This window comes from Varroa jacobsoni, unplaced genomic scaffold, assembly GCF_002532875.2.
Source record: "Varroa jacobsoni isolate VJ856 unplaced genomic scaffold, vjacob_1.0 scaffold_971, whole genome shotgun sequence".
In the NCBI taxonomy this organism is placed as follows: Eukaryota; Metazoa; Arthropoda; class Arachnida; order Mesostigmata; family Varroidae; genus Varroa; species Varroa jacobsoni.
The window spans coordinates 50,658-70,063 of record NW_019213873.1 but is presented as its reverse complement, the minus strand read 5'-3'; the positions used below and the strand labels follow the sequence as shown (position 1 = coordinate 70,063).

General features: G+C 41.5%; 2 protein-coding genes across 2 annotated transcripts in view; one reads left to right on the top strand and one right to left on the bottom strand.

Annotated features, from left to right (window-relative positions):
- Nucleotides 1-1,745, bottom strand: part of Rpt1 (26S proteasome regulatory subunit Rpt1) — a 6,810-nt gene extending 5,065 nt beyond the window's left edge. The window contains exon 1 of the mRNA XM_022842081.2: nucleotides 1,499-1,745. Coding sequence (XP_022697816.1) covers nucleotides 1,499-1,571 — 73 coding nt within the window. The 5' untranslated portion in view covers nucleotides 1,572-1,745. The remainder of the gene's footprint in view (nucleotides 1-1,498) is intronic.
- Nucleotides 1,746-1,915: 170 nt separating this feature from the next.
- Upf1 (Upf1 RNA helicase) lies at nucleotides 1,916-19,104 on the top strand. The gene is made up of 12 exons (XM_086970488.1): nucleotides 1,916-5,051; nucleotides 8,225-8,463; nucleotides 8,767-8,882; nucleotides 9,169-9,461; nucleotides 9,625-9,823; nucleotides 10,083-10,306; nucleotides 10,455-10,672; nucleotides 11,011-11,236; nucleotides 11,501-11,804; nucleotides 11,947-12,283; nucleotides 14,218-14,498; nucleotides 14,736-19,104. Exons 2-12 carry the CDS (start codon nucleotides 8,226-8,228, stop codon nucleotides 16,338-16,340), a joined length of 4,041 nt encoding a protein of 1,346 aa, XP_086826614.1. The 5' UTR covers nucleotides 1,916-5,051; nucleotide 8,225; the 3' UTR covers nucleotides 16,341-19,104.
- The last annotated feature ends 302 nt before the right edge of the window (nucleotides 19,105-19,406 follow it).

The window sequence follows — 19,406 nt, the reverse complement described above, 5'->3', positions numbered from 1 at the left end:
ATAATATATATATATATATATAACTGCTTTACAAGCATAGTTTCTTACAATTATTATCCATTATCTTTGCGATAATAACATTATGCCGCTGCAGTAGATGTTTGAAGTATGAGAGTTTCTCTCCTCCAAAGATCCTTCAAAAAAGAAGTCTCCAAATTCAGTTTCGAAATATTGATGTTTTGAAAAAATGGTAACCTGTGGCAGCAATGCCTAAACAGGGCGGTGATAATAATAACAGAGACTTGATATGGAACATATTTTTGCAACTTGTCTGTCATGACAAATACGCGTTATTTCGGCTACTATATGCCCAAATATTTAAATGTTGGAGGTTTTTTGTTAGAACCAAACTACAGTGAATCTTCATATACCACTATAGCCTTAACGGCCACAATTAAAATGTTGATTCCAAATTTAGAAAAAGACTTTAAAAATGAATATGAGCGGCTTAGCTTCTGCATTAAAACTGATCAAAGCAATTACGCTGTACAAACATACATGTAGCAGATCTTCCTATACACACCAAAAAATATATATTTTAATATATACATATGCTTCTCCCATCAGACAAAACAAACCTAGTATGTATCTGAAAATACGCATGCCTCTTGCGCGATCGCGTACCACTTTGAATCTTTTTAAGAGTTTTTTGAAAACATACTGAACATCCACGACAGCCTCCACAAGGCAGTAAGCACTCCCATATTAATGATGGTAAGTTTTCAGCTTTTTTGGTTATGTCTAGAATAAAAATATTAATTACCCTAAATTGTACACATGAGGTAAAAATTTGAGGCTGACAACACTAGAACATCAAAAATAAACATATTGAACTATCTCTTATACACTCTCCGATTTATTGACTACCCTTATTGTTGTTATCTTTCTTCTAATTTAGCAAGTGCCGAACACCAGGTCGAACTTTCTTATCAAAACAGACTGTTTACATCATGTCACTGAGTAAATCTCTCTTTACAGAAGCATGGATCCACTAAGCTCCTTATAATAACTGATGAGCCGTTTCTGAATGAAGATTTTATTCGAAACAGCTCATCAGTTATTCATCATTCAGGTCATGTTTGTTTGATAACGACAATTATCACTTGAATTCAAAGTAATTGAAGTTTCTGACTTCGGATAAAAAGATATATGAACTTTTTCTTGACATTCAAATCACTGTAGTTTTTATGGTTTTAACAGTACTCAAGACAACGAGCTCAGACTAAGAAGCGGTAAGCAAAAAAATCAGGGTCAACTTATAGTATAGCCATCCAAGGAAGAATTGAGTCGAACAATAGATAGCATGAAGTCAAAACGTTTTAATTGTGAGATACGGTTGATGTTCAAACACCAGAATGCCTTCCCATTTAACCGTTCATTTAATTAGATATGCTGTATAGAATTTGAAATACTTCTTTTGGAAAATATAAATCAGGCTTTTTCACTACAGGGTAAATTGGAACATGAAAAAGGTTTGTATGACCGATCCAACTAGTACCTTTGATTTCTTCTTCTTTCTCATCGCCCGAATTTCGTTGTTTTCGCATATTGTCCCCGAAATAGTCAGGCATCTTAAACACTCTAATATTAGCACGTCCACAATAAAAAATACACTCCACTGATTGGTTTATTTCTCCAACAATGCGGCGAACTTGTTAATCACTTTTGTATATGAACCAAACAGCCGCAGTAAAAATAATTCAGAAGTTGTGCAGATCCTTTCAGTCAGCCTCACCGTGACTACTCACTGACGGCCACCTACGGATAAAAACTCGCAATTCACCACTTGATGGTTCTTGATGGGCGCCATTGGTGTCATTCGATGGTGGTCGGTGCCTTGCTAAAAATTAACGAATTCCGCGCGGATTGATCTCACTGAAGAAGTGTTTTGGTTACAATTCAAAGAACAATTCTTAGAAACCACTTTTTTCTGCGTTTCCCATTTTGTGTACTTCAGTAATGTCTTTTTTTTATTAAGTTAATTCTGCTGTTATTGAAAACATTAGTATTGAAGAATAAAATATGATTTTCGGTACACTCTGCCGTAAATTTAACTTTTCTAGTTTATGACGAATAACCAAGGAGCAAAGTTGAATTTAATAAACGATTATGTTTCAAGCATCATTTCTCCAACGAATGTAGTGCCATAAAAGACAATGTAAATGTTAGTATAATATTACCCCTTGCCTGAAACTTGTCTTCCTCATTCCGCGTTTAACAAATATATCACTTTCCTGTTTCCGTCTAAGCATCTGTCATGTACGTTTTTTTTTTTAATATTAGTTTACGCCTATTTACGCGTTATCATATATAATTTGCCGGGCTGAATTCCAACAAGATCCGCGAACGATTTATTCCATCTAGTCATAAGGACTAGATATCCTTGGTCTATAAACCGTTTGCCTTTTAAAACTTCACTCTTGGCTGACTCAGATCTTCGGTCAGCAGTACTGTGGGCTGACGCTAGAAATAGCAGAATGCCTTCCGGACCAACGAACCTATTTAAGATGAGAGCTTACAGTTATTACTAATCCATTGTTAGTGCTGCTTCAGTGGCATAAGTGAGAGCTGCCGACTTAGAATGTCGTCTGCTTCATTTATCGCAACGCCGTAACAATATGGTTGTTCGCAGATTCGATGAGCCGGACTCATTATCCCCTTCAGCGTTACCATAAACTGCTGCTTTGACTATTGTGACTATCATTTTGCTTGCTGCCGGTGCCGGATGTTGTCGTTGCATCCGTGTGGTGTGAAAGAAGCCATTGTTTGCTTTCTGCAGCCGCCCACAGCGGAATACAAACAGAGATTCTCTGTTGCTTTCCAGTCCACCTACTTATTTCTTACAATCTACTGTGGAACAGAACGGCGCAACATAAATAGGCACACACCAGAACACGTCCACAATACACGGCCTGACCTACTGCCCGCTCGGCCAACCGCCCGCCCGCACGGCCGCAGGCCTGCTCGACCAAGCGACGGAATGGTTGGTGTCGCTACTAGATGATATTATGCAGTATTAGTCATTTTAAAAGTTAGTGGCGATAGCATAACATATTTCGGTCACACAGGTTGTGTAGCTGACCGCGTTGTTGGCGGGACTTGAAACAACGACTTCTTGTCTCTTTTGACCACTAGCGACGGACGTCGTCGGCAATGGTTGTGATGGTGGTAATAATCAGTAACGTCTCACTGTAGAGAAAATCATCAGTATCATTCTAACCACAACAACAACAACAATAACAACCTGAACCATAGATACGGGAAGAGAAAAGTGGGTCTGAGTAGCTGGGGAAAGGCGCGACTGCTGACTAGTAGATTCGTCCGTGAACGTGATGGACTGAGTATGCGGTTGTGAGTGTTCCGCAACGAAAAAAAAAATGATGATGATGATATTATCAGTGATAACTTGTTGACCGCTGTTGATTACTGACACCAGCATCATCATTTGCTATAGTCCATTCGTGTTTCTTCTAGTTTTCTCTAGTCTTTTGCATTTGCTGTGCGCTCCCGCCGCAACTCGTGCGGCGGTCCTACTACATCAACGGCAGCAGTAATTACAGTTCATTCCAGGCAGGTTCGTTATGTTGACGACGTTGGTGTAACCCTTCTGTCCTCCTACTGCCTACTTGTATGCCTGTTAAACCTGCATATATATTGCATTCAACGGCATCGCAACTAAGTGCTATGACCCCACAACTGTTACTAGAATCATAACGCTTGTTATACGGAATACTGTGGTTGATACTGAGTGACTTGTTTCTGCTGTGTCTGCTACCGCTATTCATTGATACATGAAACAGGGAAGCAGAGACGCTTATGGCTGATTCGTAGCTTGGTTCGTTCATGCTCTCAATCATCCACGACCGTATGCATTAGCGCTGTGTAAATCGAGCTCTATTCCCGACCGTGCGCCTTGCTTTGCCTATCCACAACAGCCATTCGTTGACCAGGTGGTCGCCGAGAAGAGTGCATCGAAGAGATTATTCACCTGTAAAGGAGCATCGCTGATGACGTTTACAGAATCTAAGACCAACAGTAGGCAAAGAAGAACGTTTTTCATAAATGTAACGACATTTCTTTACGTTGACTGACTGATCGCATTGTATTGTAGCTCTCGGTGTTGTTGTCCTCGTCATCTTCCTCCTGAAATTTCACTATTATCATCCCTTATTGATTATTATTATCGTTCATTACTATCCTCATTATTGTTGTGTCAGTCAGTTGAAGTATGTAAGTCGCATCTGTGCAAGTGTTTGATTTGTGCCGTTCACACTGCTACCACCTTTGAAACACACTTTGACGACAAAACCGGCGATAACAACGACAACAAGCAATAACGAAAAGCGCGAAAGATACCAGTGAACGATCGAGGCAGGGAGAGAAGGGGTTCAGGGGTATGTTAACAAATGTGTATTAATGAATCCGATTTAAATAATTGACTTGAAGTAAGCTGATTTGATCTAATTCGTTGGGAGCTTCTATTGACGAAAAGGCCAGTAGTGAGCGATTTTTGTGCTCCATTTGTCGATTGCCCAATTTGGTCGATGTACGGTCAGAACAGATTTCCACTTAGTGTCAGATTGCTTTGCCACTGCCGTCAATCGCAGAGAGGAACAGCCAGTGGCAAAACAATAGTTCAACAACGAAAAGCGATTATTTGTTGTCTACTGCTAAAAAAAAAGAAATTCATCGGAGAAATTAGCAGCAGCGAGCGGGATATTCGCCAAAACGGAGGCCAATAGCGAACAGCGGGGGGGGCAAGCAAGACCCACCTACGACGACAGCGTCACCGCTAAACGCGCGTTGTCGATCACCGCCGCCGTCAGCGGTGACTACCAGATAAAGATCTATTGTAGCACACAAGTCAAATACGCTACTGCCGCAGCCGACAAGAAACAACAGTTCTTGCTCTGTCGAACGGGGCACATCGCGATCACAAACGGCGTCGTCGTGGGTTGGGTAGGCAGTTGGACTCGACTGCTGCCCACGGACGAATCGAGCTAGATCGACACAGATTTGCGGTACTCGCTTAAGCACATTGAAAGAAAAAGGTAAGTGGGCATTTCCCATAGTCTACATTATCCGTTCAGTAGGTGCTGGATGTAAGGTAGCCTCATAATTACTATGTTGTATTGGTAGCAAGGACCTGGCAAGGAAAATAGATTCCACTTAAACCATCTGGTAAGCTGTTTTGTGTTGCCGCGATTGTTGTAGTTTCTCTCTGTTTGCAAGTTTTATAATCTTCCCTAATACATGAGCATAATATACAACGTAAAAAGAAGTCTGCGCCGAGGCGAGAATTCTTACTGGAGATTTTTTGCAAGTCGTCATTATCTTATTTTTTTTTAAGTTTTCCGTTCGTGTTGTTACCATTGGACGATTTGGAGTAACAAGTATTGGGTGACATTCTTCACCTGAATCAAAATGAGATCTGTCAGTCCTTTGCCGTGAGCGCGGCAGGAACTGGTGAGTTGCTCCTGGGCATTATGTTACATGCATTCCCCTCCCCGTATTACTAAGTCGACCTCCTTGTGTTTCATTGAGAAATCCAGCTTAGATTATATAGATATGGTATGAACAATAAAATAACTTGACAAACAAAAACTCTTGCCTGCGCTACGGGTTCTCAGAGCTGAATAGTCATTTGCGCAATCCTGACCAAACAATAACAAAAAAGTTTACACGCGAAACCTGAGTAGACAACTGCAGAGTTTGCGTGGCTTCAAGCTATCTACGTTTTCAAATTTTATTGCTTAACACGAACAGTAAGTTATCCGTATTTTTTTATGGAAAACTGCGTGTTTTTGTTTTGAACAGATTACAAATATCAGCAAATTGCATTTCCGCTGCTCGTGTCGAATTTCCTGCTTATACTACTGGCAAATGTCGTGCTTCATTTATTCAGAGGATTCGTTATTGTTGGTAGATTTTACTTTCCGTTAATTTTATTGACATATAGAAGTTTTTACAGGAGTCCTCACACATCTAATAGGATTTTTGTGTAAACGGCTGTTTTATTACAACAGCCGTTTACAGCTGTCACCACGCTGAACGTCGGTAGTGATACTTTACAAATAAAGCGAACTGTCGTTTGTTTAGCTGTAAAGCACGATCCATGATAGCCGTTCGTAGAATACAGTAAATATTAATAACACCATAAACTTAAAATACAAACTGTATCTGTCAGACCGTAGTTTTCTTTTATCCATTTAGTGTGGAAGTATAACGAAGCTATTATAAAAAACAATTCTAGAAATGCTTTCTGAAGCCTTCATCGCTAGTCAGCTTTTCGCCTAGAATTTACCCACTTCCAGGGCTTTTTAGTTTTTGGTCTCTGCCACGCCTGACAAAATGCCCAAGGAGGGACCCATTTGCCCGAATCAGCCGCACATTGGAATCGACGCACCTGTTGTACGTTCTGTTTCACCTTTCTATTGTCGCATGTATGCGCCTATTCTGCCTATCTACATAGTCTAAAGATTTTATTCCTTACAATGCTTTGCATTCCATGGGGACCGTATCTAAAGTTATTGTGTCTTTAACTTTTTTTAGTGAGAGATGGTTTGGATTAATGATATAGCTACATGCTTTTTTTTTGGTTGGATTCTAAAGTTCGGTTGGATTCAGGAAGCAGCAGTATGTGAGTAGTTCGCCTACTTCAATGTTACTTGACATGTTCAAACAGACGACCGTGTCCCATAGTTGTCAATATATTGCCTCACCTTTTACATTGTAAAGGCTAATTTGACTTAATTTAAAAAAACACGAGTGTGGTTGTTGACTTTCATTTTTTCGTGTTTTAGTATGGTCTGAGTAATGCATATACAAGCAAGCTATTTTCGACTTTCTTTCTTTATTCAAGAATTCATAGTGACATGCTTTGGGATTGGGTGAGGTCATCTACATAATCCAAACACATCGGAAAAATGAAGGAGGTTATCTGTTAAACGGATATTCGCGCGGTTTGTGTGAGTCATGATTCGTACGTAATGCTTAGTTGAAATAACCTGTTACAGGTTGTTAAATTTAATATGACGTACCTTTCATCACAGTGACGTTGTTTAGTTGGCGACAGCACATTTGTTTTAGGAAAAGCGAATTCAATAAACGTGTTTGTTTAGTTTTTCGAACGGTAAATAGAGCAGATACTCTGATTTAAGCTTCGTGGATGGATTAAAGTGTGTGTGTTTTAAATGAAACATGCCATATGGAGGGAAAGTGAGATCCGTTTTGTCCGTAAGACTTGATGCATTTGGTTAAAACCCGATCTCTTTGTTTCAAATTCACTAACAAGAACAGCTTTTAGTCTTAACCGAGCATCATCGTGTGGCCTGACTTGTGAGGCCAAATGTCGCGTCTGCTTACTAGAACACTTACATATAGCTTACAGTGAGGTTCCCTTAATCCCTTAGCGGCAAACAGTCTAAAAAATTGTTGGTTGCTGAAAATTGCTGCAAATAACATTATTAGTTGTAATGTCTGCAACTAAGAAGCGCCGAACTGGAAGCATTTCTCACCATCCATAATTTGATTATCGTTTTAGTCGGTAATTGATATTTTCGAAATTTTGGTTTATAATTAACTGAAACAAGAACAAGGAAAAAACCCGTTCGAATTTTTAGGTACCTCCGCTCAAAGCAACAATGAGTAGCATAAGTCACGTGTGATCTCTCCCCGTGGGGCACCTTTGTACGACATTGCCATAAAATAAAAAAATTTTAAAAAAGACCATAACAACTCACCCACTTTAATTTAATGGCAAAGGCATACGAAACTTTCGCCAAACGCCCGCGTTTAGCCCTTTATTTGCTTATACACATGGTAATTTTTCAAAAGGTTGGTTTTTTGTTAGTATAGATTTACTGTGCTCAATGACCCATGGTTAACTATTTATATACATATATCTTGATGTATATAACTATATATAATGTTATAACGATTGTCACTAGTTATATATATATATATATATATATATATATATATGAACTAGTGATTATAGTTATATAACTATAATTATATAACTTTAATTTTTGGAAAAAAGCATTTGATATCTTCAAATGCTCTCTGTTCAATGATGATTTGTTGTGTATATTATGTGTATTTGAAGAGCTTTGTTGAGCCTTTGGTTAAGAAAAATATATGACCTCACCAAAGCCACCTTGAAATGTTCATTAGATATGTGATTACACTAGGTTTTTCTAACATGTAAAACAATCTCCTTTAGAATGGAAGGAACTGGAGCCACTAATGGGGGTGGATACGGTTTAGGTGGAGTCGGAGGTCCTGGCTCGAGTCAGGCATTAAGTTTCCTCGATGTTGTCGCAGGGGAAATTGCCGGAGACACGCAGGGTTCAGAATTCGATTTCACCGATTTTACGATGCCTTCTCAGCAGTCGACACAGCCTCACACAGCTGCGTCAGGATCCCACCACCACCTCCATCATTCGCACCACACTATTAGTGGTAAGTACGTGGATTTAATATACCGTCATGTAGATAAAGATATGGAAAGGGCTGAGATATATGCATGGATCAATGTCGGCCACTCCGTGTCGTGCAGTTAACCGTTATTTCGAGTAGACGGTAAACGAATTAGCAAACTGTATCGATTGCGCAATCTGTGTAGTGTGCCACAAAACGAGATAATGAGAAACAAAATAATAGGTAATACCTAGGATACTGTTTTAACCTAATGTACGGACGAAACGTGTTGCGCTGACATGATTTCATTCACTATAAAAATTAAATTTTATTTTCTAATATTAGGGGCAGGTCTTCTTGATTCTCAGCAGCAAAGCGGAGTTAGCAGCCTGGGAAATGTTGACCACCTCGATGTTCAAAAGAACGAACAGCTCACGGATCTAAGCAGCAAGTCACAGCAGGTACGTAAAGACAATAATAGTGTATTCATAAGAGTGCTTTCTCTGTAATAGCTTTATAGAAGAGACATTTTAGCGTTATATTAGCATAGCACGTTGGTGGCTTCTGCTTCGTTACTTTCTCCATTCTGCCATACTTTTACTGCATATTATAAAAAAAATATTTAGCACTGTTCGAGCGAGCTATTCAATTCGATTGCAATATATATTTTCATATCGCAAGCACTATGGTAATACTAGGAAATGTATTCGACTAAAGTAGGCTTCGGTTGTACTGCGCTCCTTTTAGTTGGACGATACCAATGACATTGACATCGATACTCGATGCAACGACGTTGAGGAGCTCTCCCGACAGGTGGGAGCACTTGAACTAAACTTTGAAGATGACCCAGATGATGCGGACGGGTTAGGGGGCCTTGGAGGCGATGGCGGCCTATCAGGCAGCGGTAGCACAGGAATGCCGGCATCAGAACTTCCGGCACACGCATGCAAATACTGTGGCATACATGATCCTGCTTGCGTTCTTCAATGTAATATTTGCAAACGATGGTTTTGTAATGGGCGAGGCTCAACATCAGGAAGGTATGCACTGATAATTCGAAAGCTTCTTTTATTTTTTTAATTAAAATTAAATTTTTTATCATTCATTATATGTTTACTTATTAATGCCTAAAAACAAAACTAAGTATTCGGTTTACTTTCTTAGAAATATCGTTGATGAACCGTTATTATACGACCATTACAGCCATATGGTAAACCACCTTGTACGTGCTAAGCATCGCGAGGTAACGCTCCACCGTGACGGTCCACTAGGCGATACTGCACTCGAATGTTATGCTTGTGGCTGCCGAAATGTTTTCGTACTCGGCTTTATTCCGGCAAAGGCGGACTCGGTTGTGGTTCTTCTCTGCAGACATCCTTGTGCTTCGCAGAGCTCTCTCAAGGTAATTAATATAGAAATGACTGATTAATTCTAGCATGCGTAAGACCTTATGCTGCGCAGCTAAATACTTTACATTACACAAGGGATAATCGAAAAATCACACACACTAATATAGCACTTATACAGAATATTTACACCCTAGCTGACACTACCTGGAACGGCTGGCTCCAGAGGTGAAGTTCATAAAGAAAACTGCCAAAACAACAAAAGAGTCAACGAAGTGTATTTTTTAATGTTTCCTATCTTAAATAAAATTTTAGGACATGAACTGGGATCCAGAGCAGTGGAAACCTCTGATCCATGACCGATCGTTTCTTGCTTGGTTGGTCAAAGCACCCGCAGACGCAGAGCAGCGCCGGGCCCGTCAGATCTCAACACAGCAAATGGCCAAACTCGAAGAGCTCTGGAAGGACAACGTGGATGCATCCTTCCAAGACCTTGAGCGGCCTGGCGTCGACGAAGAGCCTCAACAAGTGCTACTTAGGTACAAGTGGAAAAGCTTGTGGGACCAACGGTTTTTAGGGACTGATCTAGTTATGGCATTGAATGTAGTTGTTTGTGTATTAACAATTGAGCGTTATTTTAGCGGTTCAAAATCAGATATCAAAACCTATTCATTGCGATAATTACAGATATGAGGATGGTTACCAGTACCAAAATATCTTGGGGCCATTGGTAAAAATGGAAGCGGACTACGATCGTAAACTAAAGGAAGCTCAAACACAAGAAGATGTTCACGTCCGGTGGGATATGGGACTCAATAAGAAGCCATTGGCTTATTTCGGCATTGCGCGATCTGACACTGACATGAGATTAATGCACGGAGATGAACTTCGGCTCAGATATGTCGGTATGTAATGTGGTTTGAGGTACTTATGTGAGCCCACAGATACAGCGGTAATAGCTTACTATTACTCTGCAGCCGGAAGATTTTCTTTAGTCAATCGTAACGGAAGCTAAATAAACCTCCATTACGATTATTATTATGGTTATTTATTTGTGGCTACAAGGAGCTAGCCATTTACTCTAAATACCGTGTCTATTAGACTTGAAGCCATTTGTAGTTATTTTTTCCAAACTATATTGTTGCTTTAGCCTAGTAAATAAGTTTAGCTAGTCGTCAACAACAAACAAGCTTCAGATATTTAAAACAGGAAAATAATTTTCTTTTGTGGCTTTTCGAATCAGGCGACATGCACAAGCCGTGGTCAGGTGTAGGTCATGTAATCAAGATTCCCGATTCACACTCGGAAGAAGTTGGTATTGAGTTGAAGGCGGCTCCAGCCCATGCAAGTCCTCCGCCTACCGATTGTACAGTAAACTTTGTTGTTGACTTCGTGTGGAAAGCGACTTCATTCGAGAGGATGCAAGCCGCGCTACGAAGGTTCGCTGTGGATGAAGCATCTGTATCTGGGTAGGTGGAATGACATACCGCCGGCCGGAACTTTTTTTGCGTTTCTTTACTGTACTTAGCATTTAGTGATGACCTTAAGAGCTGTTAAGTTGAAGAACTGGTGTACCTAATACTTGATGTCATCGATCATAGATAACTCTGGTTGGGTGAGTTTGGTTGAAGGCGATGGATGGAAGTAATAATATAGCTACAATAAGAAAATAGGTGCTAATATCAACTTTGATACTATTATTGGTGCTTTTGTGATATTCCTCATGCATCCAGGTATATTTATCATCGTCTACTTGGCCACGAAGTCGAGGACATCGTGTTGCGGTGTCAACTTCCTAAACATTTCTCGGCACCTAATCTACCAGAATTGAATCGTTCACAAGTGTTTGCAGTGCGGCATGCTCTCCAGCGGCCGTTGTCACTGATTCAGGGGCCACCAGGTACTGGTAAAACGGTGACTTCAGCGTCAATCGTGTTTCATCTTGCAAAACAGGGGCACGGACCTGTACTCGTCTGCGCACCGTCCAACATAGCAGTTGATCAGCTGACCGAGAAGATCCACCGAACAAGACTAAAGGTTAATCGGCTTAGATCCTCCAGCCAACAATGATAAATATCATATATATTATAGTCTTGTACGCGACTGTAGTGCGCGGTGTATGGTCATAACATTGTCACACCGCCACCACTAAATGGTCTCGTCTGACATCTTTTTTCAGGTAGTGCGTCTGTGCGCCAAGAGCCGAGAAGCTATTAACTCGCCGGTAAGCTTCTTGGCCCTACATAACCAGGTACGTAATATGGAAGCGAACGCTAGCCAGCACGTTTCCGAATTAAAAAAATTGCAGCAACTTAAAGATGAGACAGGCGAATTGTCCTCAGCCGATGAAAAGCGTTATCGGACACTGAAACGCCTTTGTGAACGTGAGCTGCTCGAAGCAGCTGACGTCATCTGCTGTACGTGTGTGGGAGCAGGCGATCCTCGACTTCTGCGATTGAAGTTCCACTCCATTCTCATCGATGAATGCATGCAAGCCACCGAACCTGAATGCATGGGTAAGCAGGGACATATGACCACATACGTTCTTATAACGTGTTTATAGTTGCACATTAAAAAAAATAGCTATTTTCCCTACACACAGGTGTTTACTTTATATATATAATACTTTTATAAAAGTACACAGGGTCTAGTTTATCACTTTATCATAAAATGATAGACTAGACCCTATGCTAGAACCGTTTTCGACAATTCGCCTCTTTCACAAATGGGTTCTTCTGAAACCAGTACTATTATTAGAAAAGTACTATTAGAGGAAGGCTGGTTATAGGAAGTATATGAACAGACTTGCAGCCATAGCGGGAAGTCGTGCCATTTTCGTACTTTCAGTGAAGCTATCATCCGATATTTTATCATCCGATATTTTCATTACCTCCATTAAGATTGTTGATGTAGCGTAGCCGTAATGCTTATAGTGTACCTTCTCGTAAATGAGTGCACGGCTGTACAAGTAAATTCCAGCACAGCAGAAGGGAAGATCCTCGACGAAGGAAAGAACGATATAGAAGGAAAATAATAAAAACGACATAGGGATAATCAACGTCATTTAATGTATTGCTAATGATTCCCTTGTTTACATAACCTTGTTAAAAGAAATTTCAGGCGAGTATTATTACAACATCTTGTTAAATTAAAGCAACCGATTGTTTCCAAAGGACTTAAATGCACTTCGTATGTCATACGAATGAGGCAGACGATTTTTGAATCCAATGAAGCTAGAATATATGAACGTTTGCTCTTTAATTGTTTCGAGAGTAAAGCAGTTGGTTTCAATTTTGTTTTAACGCGAAAAAATTCTGTCGTTAGACAGAAATGATCTCTGGCTAACTGACGAATCAGAATGTGTTGTTTGGAGGTTCGTGTACGGTACTGCTGTTGAGTATTGTTTCAGACGTCTGGCGCTCAGCACGAAACGAGGGTGTGTTTACGCCCAGTTTCGAACTTAATCTACCTCATGCCGTGAAGATTAGTAGACAAGCACGTTTAACTCTGCGCCATCACGGGGACGCAAAGGATGTACTCATAATGACTAATGTCACAAATGTACAGCAAATACTCATTGTTTGAGTGTTATGTCCAGTGAAAAAGGCGTCGTTTCTTTCTTTATTACTCATATTAGTGTAGGGCTATCCGCTTGAGAATCTGAACGTACTCTGGAATGAGCACATATGACCGCCGTGCAGCCCCCTAGTAGATTAGTATACGTTTGAAAAGTTGTTTGGAAAACCTGCGATGGAAGCTTGTTACTTGCAAATAGTTTTGTTATAATGTCTATTTTATTTAGGTGCAGCATTAGAAAAAAAAAATGACGCCTGAATTATGTAGAACACCTGTCGAAACTTGGTTTAGCTTATTAAGAGACATCAAAGAAAAAAAAAAAAAAAAAAAATTTTTTTTTTTCTTTGCCATTCAGGCGACCGCTTTGATGTCTCTTAATAAGCTAAACCAAGTTTCGACAGGTGTTCTACATAATTCAGGCGTCATTTTTTCGAATACGTTCTTTAAGCTCCTCCTCAATTACAGAAATTCAGGTCCAAGGACTTATATTTGCAAAAAAACTTCCAGAAAATAGTTCAGCGGCGTTCATTTTCATCAAACGGTTGGCCATGGTACGGGTGTCTGTGAGAAATCGTGCTTTTATCACGGTTCTCCTTCAATAGTTTCAGCGTTTCCAATGCCCTATGGCAGGTGGTCTCTGTCGAGAAGTATCCATAGTTATGGTTATTTTAGATCCTAGAAGTTGTTGTTTGTAGCTTTGTGTTCTGCATATATGCGCTAATTTTGTTTGCTCACTGATTTATCTACGAATTAACCGAGCAGGTCTTTTTTTATATAAAATTGGATTGATACCTGCAAAAAGATATAGCTAGTTTCATTGACAAATTTGCACAATTACACAAAATCGTAGCTAATATATGATGAACACTTACAGTTCCGGTGGTTCTGGGAGCGAAACAGTTGATCTTAGTTGGCGACCATTGTCAACTGGGCCCCGTTGTCATGTGCAAAAGGGCAGCCCGCGCGGGGCTTGCGCAGTCGCTGTTCGAGCGTCTCGTACTGCTTGGAATCCGTCCTCTTCGACTCGAGGTTCAATACCGTATGCATCCCGCACTCTCGGAATTTCCGTCAAATTTGTTTTACGAAGGATCTCTCCAAAATGGCGTATTTGCCGAGGAACGCCGGCTCAAAGGCGTTGACTTCCCCTTTCCGCAGGTGCGCGTATTCTTGTTTCATAATATAATATCCTACGAATTCGAACACGGACAGATTTACTGCCACGTCGACAGTAACGCGTAAACGGCTCTTGCAAAACTACAACACTAGTTCTTGCTTGCCTCAGTTCTTAAATTTTGATTTCTGTGTTGCTGTATATATACGGTACTTGGCGCACCCATATTGTGAAACACGACAATTTTTCTAACAAAGGTATTTTCTATCGTTTTTTAACAGGCCGATAAACCGATGTTCTTCTGGTGCTGTAACGGCCAAGAAGAGATCGCTGCCAGTGGAACCTCCTACCTAAACCGGACGGAAGCGGCCCTCGTAGAAAAAATGGCCACGCGTTTCCTTAGAAGTTCAGTGAAGCCTGAGCAAATTGGCGTTATTACGCCGTACGAAGGGCAACGTGCCTTTCTTGTTCAGCACATGCAATATTCTGGATCGCTTCATGCTAAACTCTATCAAGACATCGAAGTGGCGTCCGTTGATGCTTTCCAAGGTCGCGAGAAGGATCTGATTATCATGTCGTGTGTCCGATCGAACGAACATCAAGGAATCGGTTTTCTTAACGATCCTCGGCGACTTAATGTCGCCTTAACCAGAGCTCGTTTTGGTTTAATCATTGTTGGCAATCCGAAGGTGCTGGCGAAACAGCCGCTCTGGAATCACTTGTTGGCATTTTACAAAGATAATTCCGTTCTTGTTGAAGGCCCACTTACAAATCTGCGAGAGAGCCTTTTACAGCTTCAGAGACCGAGACGCCTTGACCGCCCTGGAGATCTGGGTCTCAGTGGCATCAGTGGATTAAGTTGCCCCTTTATGAATACGGCGATGTTTGCCCGCTCAGCGGACCAACATGTGGCAGGACATGCTATGAATTCGATAAGCGGCGCTCGAGGAGATAGTAGTACTAGCAATGGGCCGTTGAACAGCGGAGGACTGAGCATGCCGAGTGGCGTAGGCCCAGGTCATCATCAGCAGCACCACGGTCTTAGTACAATGAGCGGTGCACATCACGGAATGTTGGACGCCCGTTTAGGTTCAGGCACTGGTTCGACTTACTCGGCACAGCAGGCTCAGTGGCGAGCCGATAACGTCCTCCCTTTCGGTCGTGATCCAATGAGCTACATCGCAGCTGATCGGCCTCAGCCTGCAGCATTTAATATGCATGGACCAGCTGCGGCTTTACCAATGGGCGTCTTCATGACACCGCTAGGTCAGCAGCACCATCCTGGTACAGGACCAGGCGGTCTTGGAACTCCCGCCAGATACTTCTCGTTGCAGCAGCAACTCCAGCAGCAACAGTTCATGACTACCCAGGCCAGTCGTCAAAATTCTAAGACCACCGGTAAAACACGAGCGAACGCTGGGACAGGCCGCCGGCCTGCCCGCAACGCTCAAGCCGCGGCTAACAATCCGTTGATTTCGCAACAGGATGGATTGAACGATGCAGGCCAACAGTTAACGCAGGCCGTTTCTGGGGCCTTTGGTCCGGGAGACAGTGGCCTGTTCTCACAACAACAGCATCTTCCGCAAACGAACACTCAGAGCAATGTCAATAATAACAGTCTGTTGTTGGGTGCGAGCGCTGGGAAGGGCACTCAGCTGACTCAGACCGATGGCCTTACGCAGCCCGGGCACCACAATGCATTGGATACATCTGGTTTACTTTCGCAGGATCCGTATGGTCCCGGAGGAACGGGAGGGCTTGATCTTGATGTTGACTTCAAATCGCAAGCCGATGGCGGATGCGGTCTGTTATCGCAGGGCGACACCTGGCCGTGCGGGGTTGCAGGTGAAGGTGGTACCCAATCGCAGTTCTCCCAGCCGTACTGATATTGCTAACGAGTCGCACCGAAGGTCTCGGGAGGCGTGGCCGGACAAGCCCTGTCTTCGTGAAAATACTAAAGCGCCACCCACAGAGGGAGCGAGGTCCCGCACAAGCCCGGACCCTCATAACAGCTCCCCACATGGCTCGATATACTATTACGTCCCTTGTGCTGAGGTGCTTTGACATCCAGCCGTTTGCTGCAATAACAAACAAACAATCAACCAAGCAATTAGCCAACTAACAACAGCTAAAACAGGCTACGTAGGCAGTATGCAGGCAGCAATTAGATCTGTTGAGTCACGAAATTCTGTGACCACGACTGCACCTGTCAACAGTTGTGCAGGAACTAGCGGGTCATCTGAGTGGGAGCATTTAGCACCTTTCTAATTTAGCTCCGATCGGGAGAAGAGGATCGCGATGGCAACAAGGCTGGGAAAATAGACGAGAAAAACAAAGCCGGAATAGGAAAATTACGAGTGATAGGAAGGATACCTGTATCTGGATGAACAAACACAGTCAAACGAAATAAGAAAAAAAAAACGACAGAAATAGATGGAACGAGAAGAACTTTGTTTGAAACACGAACGTTAAAACATAAGGCGTTAAGACAGGACCTGTAGAATGCTCCTTACGTCAAAATGGGGGTATATCTCCCACTGCAAAAGAACTGCGTTGATGCACGAGCACGCGACAAAGATTCTTCGTTCTTAACGAATATTCATTGGAGGTAATGGTAAAGGTCCCGATGACATACGAACTCTAGCCATAATAACAACAACACAATGAAAACACTAGCAGCAGCAGCAACAACAACCATTTATGACCGAAAGAAGATACTACACGTACAACACACATGGTTACAAATCAGTAAGAAGCCAAACGAGGCGTGATTTGTTTATTTCCGTGAAGTGATATGTGCACAGGTGTCTCTCATAGAAGAAAACTACAAAAAATGAGCAGAGGACCCTGACATATGTGTATGTACAATGTAAGTTAGTTGTACTCAAGAACAACGCTAACTACAATGATGATTCTATGGCATTGGTATATATTCATTCAATCATTAGCATTGCGTGGCGTATATCACACTGTCAAAGAATACGGACAAGAAACAAGAACGAAGCGAGATGCGAACTACAGTATGAGTGTATGTTACGTTGCGTTTACGGCCTTGGGAGGCCCCTGTCACCAACATGTTAAAAAAAAACTTGAGTGGAAACTGTTGAAACGAGTAATGTTAAATAAAAATAATACAACAATACGGGAAGGTCTTGACGGCGGAGATGATTTACGAGGGGGGCTGTGGTGGTGACGGTGGGAAGGGGCCCACGGTATCAGTGGATGGTAGAGTAGACAAATGGAAGGGCGCAGGGCGTGGCAGGATTTACGCCTATAAATTATATTGATTGCATCGCATTGTGATATTCAGCAGCAACAGGAAGAGGATGCTGAAAAGCTGTATGTATGTATTCAAAGATGACAAATGAAAGAAAAACTATAGGGTAATAATAGAACCTGGATTGTCTCGAGGTGATTCTTATACGAGATACTCGCGTCAGATACCGGTGCCCTAAAGGTGCGCTGCTGAGTAGTTTGAAAGCGTTACATGTTTGTTCAACTTTGGTTATAGAATTTAAAATAATGGATTTAAAGTGGGATAAAAGATGATGAGTGTAACCGAAACGGCGATGGTCGGAGATTAATTTGTTTCGCGTACTAGGTAGATCCCAAATTTTGTTGAGACGTTAACACGTGTTAAATGCTAGCTAAGGTGGAGCATTTGTCATATTTTCAGTACCATATCCATGAGGATTATGGTTAGGAAGTTTTCAAGGGCTGGTCTAAAATCGGTGTTCTGATCGGCGCGACCGTACATTTCATTCTGTTCAACAACTTCACAAAAAAATTGTTTGACTCTATAGATGTTTGCTCATTGAAGAAGGGGGCATCCGCATGGAAAATAGAAGGACAATAACGGAGGCCTGCGTAAATGAGCGCAATTGTTAATTGAATAAGTTTATAAAGTGTGACAGGGCATCGTGTTAGAAAAGGCTCACTGATCTCTCATATAATTATTTTCATTTCAAGGGCCAAATATCTTCGTGAGACAGACGGGGCTATAGACCATACGAACCAGCGCGAATCAAGTGATAAAAGTGTGGAAATGCTATCATCAACTTCCAGATACTGTTATGCTTAGCTGCGGTGCTAACCGATAATTAAATAATTGAGATTACCAGGATGTTTTAGCATGGGCAGTCAACACTATTTTTTTTCTTGGCTTTGGTGACCCCTCTGAATATGTTAATTTTTACACTTTCTGATATATAAATGCACAGCTCATTTAGATTGAGTCTTCAGACTTGGTTCGTTTCGTACAGATTGAAGAATCCTATGGTATAAATGTATTTGCACCCGTCCATTGATCTATTGTGGGTAACAGCCATGTCAATTTTAGCATGTATATAATAATAAAAAATAAGTTGTGTTGTGACAGGGATAGTAACATAGAAAGAAGAAGCAAATGAGCTGTTGCAGAGGTCGGGGCTCAAGAGTTACTTGTAGTAGTATAATGTAATGCGATCAATTGTTATATTATTAAATAGACGATAACTCGACAGATTCAACAGTGTTTCATTTCCAACCGCCCATGACCCCTTACCTAACGACACCCATAGAGCACCTGCGCAACACGATTCACTTCGCATCGCTATCGTTTAGCAAACTTATTATTATATATAAAGGTGAATGTGAATTATCATTTTTTAATATTCTTGTGCTATCTTCTCTAGTAAACAATAGTAAATTAATGCTTTATCCTGGTACAGTCGTTCGGTTCCAGTAGGTATGTATGACCCCCATTGTGCATGCAGACGAAATTTATAGCAGAGAAGTAACTATTCCTTGTTGGGTCGGGTTTGTATTTCTAGGTGGCTCATTTGTAAAGTAAGCTTCGATGTCTTAAGCTCTTGCAATGACATCTGTGGGAATACTAGCTCTCCAAAATCGAACTAACCTTCCACTTGTAGGATCTAAACCTTGTATAACAGATATGTATGGGAAACGTTCGC